This window comes from Seriola lalandi, unplaced genomic scaffold, assembly GCF_002814215.2.
Source record: "Seriola lalandi dorsalis isolate HSWRI2012SDOR001 ecotype SW California unplaced genomic scaffold, Sedor1 jcf7180002055008, whole genome shotgun sequence".
Lineage (NCBI taxonomy): Eukaryota > Metazoa > Chordata > Actinopteri > Carangiformes > Carangidae > Seriola > Seriola lalandi.
In genome coordinates this window covers 621,800-634,076 of record NW_019525551.1, presented here as the reverse complement: position 1 = coordinate 634,076, position 12,277 = coordinate 621,800, and the positions used below count along the sequence as shown (strand labels likewise).

The window sequence follows — 12,277 nt, the reverse complement described above, 5'->3', positions numbered from 1 at the left end:
ACCACAGTGACAGTTTGTGGAACCTCAGTGACACCCCTTCAAACCTCAGTTGCAGTCTGTTGAACCTCAGTAGCAGTCTGTGGAACCTCAGTGACAGTCTGTGGACCATCAGTAGCAGGCTGTGGAACCACAGTGACAGCCTGTTGAACCTCAATAGCAGTCTGTAGAACCTCAGTGACAGTCTGTGGACCATCAGTAGAAGTGTGTGGAACCAGAGTGACGGCCTATGGAACCTCAGTGGAAGCCTCTGGTTCCTCAGTAGCAGCTTGTGGAACCTCAGGGACAGCTTCTAGAACTTCAGTTGCAGTCTGTGGAACCACAGTAACAGCCTGTTGAACCTCAGTAGCAGTCTGTAGAACCTCAGGGACAGCTTCTAGAACTTCAGTTGCAGTCTGTGGAACCTCAGAGACAGCCTGTGGACCATCAGTAGAAGTGTGTGGAACCACATTGAAGGCCTGTAGACCCTCAGTGGCAGCCTGTGGAACCTCAGTAGCAGGCTGGACAACCTCAGTGTCAGATTGTGGAACCTCAGGGACAGCTTCTAGAACTCTAGCGGCTACACCAGTCTGTGGAACCTCAGTAGCACCCTGTGGAACCTCAGTGGCAGTCTGTGGAACCTCAGGTGACAACCTGTGGAACCTTAGTGGCAGGTTATGGAATCTCAGTTGTAGCTTGTGGAACCTCATGTGACAGCCTGTGGACCATTAGTTGAAGCCTGTAGAACCTCAGTGGAAGTCTGTGGAACCTCAGTAGCACCCTGTGGAACCTCAGTGGCAGTCTGTGGAACCTCAGGTGACAACCTGTGGAACCTTAGTGGCAGGTTATGGAATCTCAGTTGTAGCTTGTGGAACCTCATGTGACAGCCTGTGGACCATTAGTTGAAGCCTGTAGAACCTCAGTGGAAGTCTGTGGAACCTCAGTGGCAGTCTGTGGTACCTCAGTGGCAGTCTGTGGAACCTCACTGGCAGTCCTAGGTTCCACAGGCTGCCACTGTATTTCAGTTCCAAACTAATAAATTCAATTTAAAATTATATGTAAAATCAAAATTAAAATAGAAATGATTCAACTTTCTAGAGAGTCATATTTTTGTCTATAAAGAAGCAGGTTCTGGTTTAACACACGAAGAGTTCACTGTGATTTCAGACACAGCCTGTTTATTTACATTTATCCAATATCCCTAATCACCACCCAGAGACTGGGTGCAGTTCATACATAAGAAAAGTGCTTTTTCACTAACAAAGTGTGTAGGGTTAAATATGAAGTAGTGAGATGGGCTGTTAGTGACAACTGCAGGCACTTTAATGGCTGATGTATATTTGAGTCTGTAAAAGCAGCCCTGCCTGTCTACATTTATAAAGACTCCTTTCCATTCAAATTACACTGAGGCAGGACCCAAAATATTGTTTATTCATTACTGATCATTCAAAACTTAGTCACTTCACTTCAAGAAGCCTCTTGAGGTAGTACAGGTTCACTGATGTGATCTGGACCGAGGCGTCTTCAAGCCCCTGATGTAATTAATTAATATTCAAAAAAATTGGAAACCAGTGTAAAGAAGGGAAGAGAGGCTTCCTAAAAACAGAACTTAAAGGGTGAGGTTTTCCCAAATCTGACAGAGAAACTTCATTCAAAATGGAGGATTTTATTGCTCAACATTGTGGTTTCAGATCAACCTGTCTATGTTGGAGCATCTGTGTTTAAATTTTTCAATTGATCTCAGTGATCTTCCTGTGTACTGCTTACAGTGTCTACAGCAAAACTAATAGGAGAGAACCATGGACTGGACATCATCTTCCACCTCATCCCTCAGTATACCACCAAACACCTGCAAACCATCAGGTATGTACACCCAGGTTTGTGCATTGACTGCTGACATCCTCACAACTTGAGAAAAATGTCAGTGGTCATTAACAGTTCCTAAATAACACTGACTGATAGGTATTTACTTAACAGTACACTCCAAGATTACCACTCAATCAAAACATCCAAGTTAGCCTCTTAGCTATAGCTAGCAAGTTTCAGCTAATGTGTAAATAAATGATGGGTCATGCCTGACCCACACGATGAAATATCCTTTTCTCAGAACCCAGAAGCAGACCACATAGATGGGTCAGTGACATTCACTGACTTGTTTATCTTTACTTTGGCAGTTTATGGAGCTAGAATTAGCCTTAGTTGGCTAGGTTAGGACTAGTTCACTTTTTTATTTAAAATGGGAGTTAGCGATGGTTTCAGATGCAACTGTACTCCCTCACTCAGGACTCAGTTGAAGCACCTTTGGCAGTGATCACAACCTCAAGCCTTCTTGGGTCTGATGTCACAACCTTTACACACCTGGATTTGTGGATTTTCTGCCGTTCTTCTCTGAAGATCCTCTCAGGCTCTGTCAGGTTGGATGGGGACATCAGTGGAAAGACATGCTCAGGTCTCTCCAGAGAGTTGTCCTTAAGCTAGTCCTGTGTTGTCTTGGCTCTGTGCCAAGGGTCACTGTCCTGTTGGAAGGTGAACCTTCAGCCCAGCCTGAAGTCCTGAGCTCTGGACCAGGTTTTCCCTCAATCCTGACCAATTTCCCTGTCCCCCCACAGCCTGGTGCCGCCTCCACCATACTCCACTGCTGGGATGGTGTGGTTCAGGTAATGAGCGGTGCCTGGTTTCTCCAGAACTTAGAACTAAGACCAAACAGTTCAGGTTCTGGTTTCATCAGACCTGAGAATCTGGTTTCTCACAGTCTGAGAGTCCTTTTCCTGCTTCTTTACAAACCGTCACTGAGGAGAGGCTTCGTCTGGACTCTCTGACATGAAGTCCAGATCAGTGGAGAGCTGCAGTGATGGTTGTCCGAGAACAGGGGTTTTCAAAGTGTGGGATAGTGGGCCTCCCCTAAGAGAACTCAAAAGCAGCCGCGCCCCCCCCCCACTATTATTAGTGCCACGGGTGCTCAGCTCCGAGGCATCTATTAATATTCTGTTTCGGGTTTATTATTCTTCCGCCAAATTTTGGCGCGTAACCCGTCCCGTAGCTTTGAGAAAACCCCGGTAATATATACATCAAAACGTGCGTCTTGATCCCGAAAGAGGTGCTATGACGTTTGGTGTTAAAATTCCAATTTTTCCCAAAGTTAGTCCCAAAAAACTGGGAATAAATAATGCATTAGGAATGCATTGGAATTTTCTTTAGAAACCCACCTTTTTTCTACAAAATTGCACCCAGCTCTCTCATACCTGCATGTAGAAATGTGATTCAAACTATAAAACGGAGGAAAACTTCTGCTCTCTCAAAAAGACAAAGGAACTGTTTTTACATAACATGTAAACTTTTCAAACTGTGAGCACTCAAAGGAGGAGTGCAAATCACTTTTTCTTCAAAGTTAGAGTGAAAGCGTCAGTTGGCTAGAGTGCGTGAAGCAGTAAAAAATAACCTTTATTTTTATTTTTAACTCAAGCTCACGGCCAAACCGTAAAAAGGAGACAAATAATTCTTTCTGAAAATGTAGACATAGTTGTTGGGATTCATAAAATGTAACTTTGAAAATGTAAAATTTAAACAGGGGTGCCGAGTCCAGCAGCAATACCTGTCTCACTCTCATTGACACCTAATGTAATCGTCTTTTTTTTTCAAAAGAATCTCTCTCTGTCTTCGCACTGAGCTTACGCACTCATTTTAAGGAATATCTGAATAAAATAGAGACTGTAGAAACTTCTGGCTTCAGTGTCTGGCACGGTCTTTTCAGTTTTTGAAAAGAAGTAACGGTTTTCTCATAATTTGCAGTTGTTTGAAGCCATGTAGAAGCCAAATTATGGGCAGATTTTCACATTGCCATGGCAACGGCAGCTCCTGACCTGTGTGCGTGCGCCTAGCAACCAGATAACCAACTCTTCAAGCTCCGCTAGCTTTACATTAGCCGCATGTTAGGTCTTAAATTACATTTAGTTAGGTCTTAAATATGTAAGTCCATTTACTGCTTCCTTCGTTGCTTTTTGTTTTGTTTTGTTAAAAGATTGAATGAAGTTGTGACGGTCTCCGCTGAGACAGAGGAGAGGAGAAGCTACTAGCCCTCTCTCGCTGTCACTTCTAGTCGTGTTGCTCTCCTCCCCAGTAATGTTAAATTTAGCACCGAAAAAAACATAATAGTGGTAATTTAAATAGCGGTTCATGGGATTTATTAACCCTCAGGGGTCCCTCTGTTCTTTTTTGAACATTTTCTTCACTTTTCTTTTTTGATTTGCTGATCATTTTGGCTGTGTTACAGCTGAAGGTATGGATTTCTGCAAGAAAGTGTCTTTTTTTTTTTTTTTACATATTTTTAAAATCTAATGTCAGTAACTGTTACAGGTCTATTATATACTGGTAACACATTTTGTACCCTCTGGGGTTCCTCGCGTCCAAAAAAGGACACACAAAGAAAATGCTTTAAAATCATCATATATCAATATTTTTTTCTGCTTTTTTTGCATACATCTCTTAAACCACTTCAGTTCTGCTCAAACCTACCAAATGTTTATTAGTTTTCAGGATTTTAACACTTTAAATGCCAGTTTGAAGACACGTTGCCTCTTGTTTTATTAAAAAAACAACACAGAATATGAGATATTTCCCACATAATACATGATGGAGGGATGTGACATTGTTTTATATCAGAGTCTTTTATATCAAGACATTTCTCAAAACCAGAATATGATCAGGGTGACTTTTGAACACTGGAAACAAATCATGTACTCATCCCGGCAGTAGCCCCCGTGGCACTCAAAATTTCCCTGGAATTTTCTACTTCCTTTTATTACTGTTATTGATGTTGCTTTGTATGTTCCATGCAGGCTTAAAAAAAAGGTATAAATGTCAAGAATAAATGTCATACACATCTTTATTTTTTTTTTAAATGTTTGTATGTTCTTGAACATATTTTTAAAACATTTTAAACTGTGAATGTGCTCAAATATTTTTTACACAATTTACACAATCTTTGTATGTTTTTAACATCTTTTTTTTTTTACACATTTTAACATCTTTTTTTTTACACATTTTAACATCTTTGTTTTTAACATCTTTTTAAAACACATTTTAATACCTTTGTTTTTAACATCTTTTTAAAACACATTTTAAAACCTTTGTTTTTAACATCTTTTTAAAAAACATTTTAACACTTTTGTTTTTAACATTTTTTAAAACACATTTTAACACCTTTGTTTTTAACATCTTTTTAAAACACATTTTAATACCTTTGTTTTTAACATATTTTTAAAACACATTTTAATACCTTTGTTTTTAACATCTTTTAAAAACACATTTTAACACCTTTGTGTGTTTTAAACATATTTTGAATACATTTAAACATCAATCAAAATTACAATTTACAATTTAACTTTTCAACGGATTTTTCTTAAACACATTTTCACTCATCCGACGTTATCCCACATTAACGCTGAAACACTGCACACAACACATTTGCTCACCTCGATTTTAGTGGGCACAGTGAGTCTGTGTCTTTGATGCGCTGTAGAAAGGAATAAACGCAGATCATCCTCTACCCGCAACCGTGACCGGTACTTGCTTTTAATCGTTGTCAATGCGGAAAATCCACACTCACACAGGTAAGTGGAGGTGAAGGGGATGAACATTTTTACAGCCTTTTTGGTGAGGTGGGGGAACTCAGTCTCCACAGACGGCCAGAAGTGTGCAAGTGACACCCATCTTTTGTTTCAAGTCCATATTAGAGTTCAGCTCGACAAGGGCCTCCTCCTCTTGCAGGGTCAGTCCATCACGGAGTGTCACTGGGAAAGAGAACGGATTTCTCACCCATTGATTTGCCAAGGTCTCCTCTCCCAAAAAGTCTCCAAACTGCTCACGCAACCCCTTAAAATTGGGAATGACCACCTGTTGTACACAGTTCAGTTGCAGTCCTGTTTGCTCCACAACATCCTCCAAGATTGGGAACATTTCCACCGAGCCCCGTTCAACACGAGTGCACCAGAGGTCCAACTTTTTCCTGAATGCAGAGACTTGATCGTGTGCCAAAAAGACATGGCACTCTTTGCCTTGCAGAGAAGTGTTCAGTGTGTTTATCCAGTCAAAGATATCAGACAGATATGCCAGCATTGCAACCCACTTTGCGTCCTCCATATGCTTCAGCAGTGGGGAGTCGATTTCGGCGAGGAAGAGGAGGACTTCCTCGCGCAGATCACACAAGCGGGTGAGGACCTTGCCCCGTGACAGCCACCAGACCTCGGAGTGCAGGAGTAGCTGATGGAAGTGAGCCCCCATCTCATTGCAGAGAATAGAGAAGAGACGGGCATTCATGGCGCGTGATTTAATTAGGTTTACAATTTTTACTGCCTCATCCAGGACCGTGTGCAGCTCTTTTGGCATCCTCTTGGTTGCCAAGGCCTGGCGATGGATAATACAGTGTGACCAAACAGCGACAGCTTGCACCTGTTTTACTAAACCTCTGTGGCGGCCTGTCATTGCCCTCGCACCATCAGTACATATTCCACAACAGCGGCTCCAGTCAATATGATGTTCCTGAATGAAGTCATTCAAAGCCTTGAAGATTTCTGCTGCTGTAGTGCGCGCCGGCAGAGGATGGCAAAACAGAAACTCCTCCTGGACATTGAGCTCTTTAATAAAGCGCACATACACCATTAGCGTTGCACAGTTAGCCACATCGGTGGACTCGTCCAGCTGAATGGAGAAGAAAGGGCTCTCACGGATAGCGTCCAGCACCTGCTCCTTCACATCATCTGCCATGTCGGAGATGTGGCGCTGGATGGTGTTGTCAGACATCGGTATGGCATCCAGCTTGGCAGCAGCAGCTTCGCCTATCATTACCGAACACATATGTTTGGCAGCAGGGAGGAGCAATGTCTCACCAATGTTGTGGGGTTTCCCCGTCTTCGCAATGCGTAACGCTATGCGGTATGATGCCTCGGTTGCCTTAGTATTTACAGTACCAAATGTCTGGATGGCTTTCTTCTGTGACCGCAATTCATTAAGCTTCCTATCGAAAAACTCCCGCGGCTTGGTTGTTAGATTGTGGTGCTTAGTTTCAATGTGGAGTTGACATGGTCGCATACTGTCGTTAGCTAGCACCTCTTTGCAAATAACACACTGTGGTAGCGGAGCATCGTCAGGACCAATGAATGAAAAACCAAACTTTAAATAATCAGGGTCATACTTCCTCCGTTTTCTGCTCACCTCTGTGCCCACTCTCACTTTCACCTGTGGTACTAAAAATTGATCCATTTGCATTTGTAGTTAGCTAGTCCTCACGCGCCCCCCTGGGGAGGCGCCTCACACTTTGAAAGTGTGTGTGGAGAAGATTCTCCATCTCCACACACTCTCTGGAGCTGACCACCAGGTTCTTGGTCTTACAGATGTTTCAGTTAGTCCTGGTCCAATTCTAGAAGAGTCCTGGTTGTTCCAGATCTCTTCATGTAAGAATGACGGAGGCCACTATGCTCTTGGGAACCTTCAATACAGGAGAAATGTTTTTGTATTCTTACCCATGATCTGAGTCCCAACACAGTCCTGTCAATGAACTTGGCAGCCACTTCCTTCCTCCTCATGGCTTGGTTTTTCCTCCACTGTATCACAAAGGGGCTGCATCTTCTCCATGCAAAAACTACATGGCAGTGTTTAACTTTAAAGGGAAACATTATGTTGGGTCTGAGCTCTGCCTCATGAGCGGGACACCATAAATGTTGGGCTGGCAGACACGGGGCACCATATGTTGGACCTTCAGTTGTCTATCAGTTTATTATATTTATCATAAATTTAGAATATATTGATATTAAAAATATTAATATTAAATAATAACTTTAAAATGAATTAAAGTCATTGGGGGCACCAGCCTAAAACTAATAGGCAAAATAACCAATATTGGGTTGGAGTTCTATTGAGTAGAGGTTGGCAATATTCACACTTGTGCAACATTAAACACACCAGTGGTTATACTTAAAGACATCATCATTTAGACATTTTTTTAACACAATGTCTAATCTAAATTATATACAGGTGTGTGTGTGTGTGCGTGTGTGTGTGTGTGTGTGTGTGTGTATGTATGGGGGTGTGTATGTGGAGACACAGACAAAGGCTAGATTGTCAATTTAAAACGGTCGCTGTGACCACATGGCCTGAACAAGGAAGACTATACAAGATGGCAGTAAACAAGGGAACTACTCAAAATGGCCACTGAGCCCACCTGGTGTTTGGGGGAGGGAAGATGTGAGTTTCTTTGTTAGCCTAGCTCGTGTAATCTAAAGGTACCTGGTTACAGAGGTGGAAAAAGTACAAAAATATTGTACCAATACTTTGATGAAATATTACTCAAGTAAAAGTAAAAGTACTCATCTGAAAATGTACTCAAGTAAAAGTAAAAAGTAGTTCATTTGAAATGTACTTTAAGTAAAAGTTACTTAGTTACTTTCTTTGTGTGTTGTGTGAGGGTAGTAAAAATAAGACAAGGGGTCAGAAGTCCAAAACTGTTTTGTTTTTAATTAAAGAACAAGTGTAACAAATGTAAGTGCAATAACAACAACTGTGTGTGTGTGTGTGTGTTTGTTAACCGTCAAGAGAATGAGAATATGTTAATGCCATCTCCACAGCTGCAAGAGCGCTATAGAGGGCATGTGTGTTTAAGTGCAATAACAACAAAGAATACCTACACAAATGTAAATGTAATAACAACATACATGTCAATACCAACAGCAACAGCTGTTATACTGCAAATCAAGGCCGCTAGTTTTGTGACAGCCTAAATCACCTATAACCTAGTCTGCAAACTTTTTGTTCAGTTTAAGCAGCAGCTGATTTTCAAAGTTAGTTGAGCTCATCCATGCTCGCTTTGTAGTGAACAGTAATCCAGCACAACTGAAAAGCCGCTCGCAGGCAGCTGAAGCAGGCAGGCCAGTGTTGAGTTTCAGAGAGAGTTTTTTTAAATTTGGAAAGGAGTTTAGCAGATCCATATCGTTTGGGATACAGGCTAGGTACCCTTCCAACTCCCCTGTACCTTCCGACCTTCTGGACTTCATTGAGGAGAAGAAATCATTTTCATCTGAGGAATGTTGTCCAACTTGCTCCACCTCTTGTCCAACCTCTGCCATCTGGTCAAGGTGTTGCCTAACATAAGCCAGACCTGTCGAGTGACAAACAACACATTTCTGACAATTAAGACTTTATTAATTTAAGAGTGCACCATAATGCATAATGCTTTATAGCACTGACCACATTGTATTGAGTATAAAACAAAGTAGATCTCCAATAAACTGTTGAAAAGCAGTTTATTATAAGATGCAATCATACCTGTTTCTATGACATCAGGCCTCTCTGTCCAGGTGGTCTTGAACTTCGGTAGAAGTATTACTGCCGCAATCAGTTCTGGGTCCATCATCATCTCACCAAAACGCTTTTGGACACCATCCTGAATGGCTTTGATGAGTGGTAGACACATCTTGGATGAGGTCTCCTGCCTTTTGAGTTTTGCTTGTAGCTGACATATCACTGGAAGAAGCCACCCTAAGTGTGTGTTGGTCTCTGACTGAAGTATGTTCAAGGCCTTTACCAGAGGTTTCATCACCGAGCAGTAATCAGTCAGGAAAGCAATTTCTGCTTGAGTCAGCCTGGCATAAATAGAATACAAACAATTGTTAGGAAATCAAGCAGGAAAAGTTCAGTTTCAAGTATGGGAACACACATTCACACTTTCATACTGTTGAAATGCAAATTAAAACTTACATTTTCAATTTGAATTCTTCACAAATATTCCTGATCGGCTCCTCCCCTTTCTCTTGTATGATCCGTATGATTCTCTCCACGGCCATGAATGTTGAATTCCACCGCGTTTGATTTGGTCGGATGAGCTGGAGTCGGCAATGATCTTCCACAACTTCTGCTGCCATGTATGAACAACCCGTCTTGTTCCACATGGCTTGACATTTCCCAAAGGCTGCACGTGAAAGTCTCTTGTATGTGTCCATCTTCTTTTGTGCTATCTCAGCATCTGTTGTGGCAACTAAGTTGAGAAGATGGCATGCACACCTTTGGTGTGTAGGAAGTTTGTACTCCAGGCCATTATCTTGCTCCAGGATGCTAGTTGGCTGTGGGCTCATCATCAATTGAATCTCTGTCCGACTCAGCATCTGATTCTGTATCCTCAGACTGGCTCTGTTCTCCGAATACACTAAAAGCTTTAACGAAGTTTGAGCCACTATCTCTTGTGGTTCTTACACTTCTGCCCCTAATTCTACACTGGCAGTGTATGTCGTCAAGTGCCCCTGCAAGGACATCAAAGGTGTGGGACCCTCTTAACCTCTTACATGCAAGCGCAGCTGATCTCCTTTCAAAAGTTTCTTCATCTACCCAATGACCCGTCATCCCAATAAAACTTTGCTGGTGTGCAGTCCAACAATCTGTAGTGGTGGCAACGTAGCTCACTTTACTGAGATGGGACATGACATTCTTCTTCATCTGAATGGCAGATGCCTCTAATCTTGTCCGGACAGTGGGCCTGGAAATGACCTTACATTGTGGATTTAGCGTTGTCAAAAGTTCTTTGAATGCAGGTTGTTCAAGCAAAATGTATGAAGGCCCTCACATATTAGCCTAATGATGATCTTGTCGATCTTGCCTTGTGGCACACAGCGGTTGCCTCCCACTATCATGGCATCTTTTATATTTGTTTGCTTGCTTAGACTTGGTGGATTTGCTTGGTGGGTTCGCTTCCCTGGCTTTGCTCGGCTAAAAGCCAACTGTTTTGATGGATGTTTCCTCTGTGAAAAGAAAGAAAAGGGTATTATCAGTAGAGGAATCAATGTGGTGCTTATTAAACACACTGTGAAATTAAAACTTTGATAAATAAAAGTTTTCTATTTCTTTAGTCATCACATTTTGTCTATTAAATTGTATTAAGCACAATATGCCACAATCCAGAGGGCATTACAATGCTGCACCCTTCCCAACAAAATCAATGACATGGATTTGAATGCTAAAATTGAGATTTCAAATCAACATCAAAAGCCGATGTGTTTCTATAGCCTACCAGTATTATGATACAGAGGAAGGAGACATATCAATGCATGTGTAATCATCATAGCTGCTTGCATGCACACAGAGCAACAATCGCCTACTAGTGATCTAATCCATTGTCGTCGATGTGAAGGAGTCAAAACAATCTTTTCTGGGTCTGCCTAGTAGGCGGGGAGCTACGGGGCCTTACTGTGCAGTCGTGCACCCTCCTTACAATCGAACGAAACCAACTTTTTTTGAAAGGTCTGACCATGCTGAACATGTTAACAAATGTTAACATTGAAAATTTTGGGTTGCACGTCATGTTTCAGGTACTCAATGCATTTCGATGTATTTCCCTCCATTGGCTCTCCATGAGCCAGGGGAAGGTGTGACATCTGTCTCTGCAAGTTTAATCACATCTAGAGGACACAAGCTTTTGGAAAATGTATGGTTTCAGTGGTATTATTGGCTTTCCATAATAGTAGAGACCAAAATTTAAAGTCTTTCTACTTGATTTGCCTTGTAAATCAAGTAGAAAGACTTTACATTTTGGCCTTTATTATTTAGAGAAAGCCAATAATACCACTAAAACCATACATTTATCACTAGATGTGATTAAACTTGCAAAGACAGATGTCACACTTTCCCCTTGCTCATGGAGAGTCATGTTCCTGTAATTGTAATGCATTTCCAATGCATTTCCAATGGCGGGAAATACATTGAAATGCATTGAGTACCTGAAACATGAAGTGCAACCCAAAATTTTCAATGTTAACATTTGTTAACATGTTCAGCATGGTTAGACGTTTAAAAAAAAAAAAAAGTTGGTTTCGTTCGATTGTAAGGAGGGTGCACGGTAAGGCCCCGTAGCTCCCCGCCTATAGCGGAGGAGCGCTGAGTCCCCTGTAATGTTGGGTAGGCAAAATGCCTCACACTACAACCCTCTCTGTTAACACAGTTGATACATTTGATTTGACTGTAAATTCAAAGACACAATCAAATTGAAACCCGTGGCAATTTCGACGCGGTAACACCGACTATTCATAGCAGCTAAATTTAACCAAGGCTAATTTCCCCTAGTCCACTCAAGACTACTAGCAACTAACAGCTAGCCTTTACACACTCAAGTACCAGGGGCTAGCTGCTATGCAAATTTAGCCAATGTCCTACAGACTTAAATAGACTGCACATATACATTACGCATTTTGTATCTGTTTGAAGTACGATAAACATGCGGATTGTCGGCTGGAGCGAGTTCATTTCGTACTTAATGATGTGTCAC

General features: G+C 41.8%; 1 protein-coding gene across 1 annotated transcript in view; it reads left to right on the top strand.

Annotated features, from left to right (window-relative positions):
- The window catches only part of agbl1 (AGBL carboxypeptidase 1), a 144,308-nt gene that overhangs the window by 24,838 nt on the left and 107,193 nt on the right, over positions 1 to 12,277 (top strand). The window contains exon 6 of the mRNA XM_023397390.2: positions 1,746 to 1,839. Within this exon, the coding sequence (XP_023253158.1) occupies positions 1,746 to 1,839 (94 nt within the window). The remainder of the gene's footprint in view (positions 1 to 1,745; positions 1,840 to 12,277) is intronic.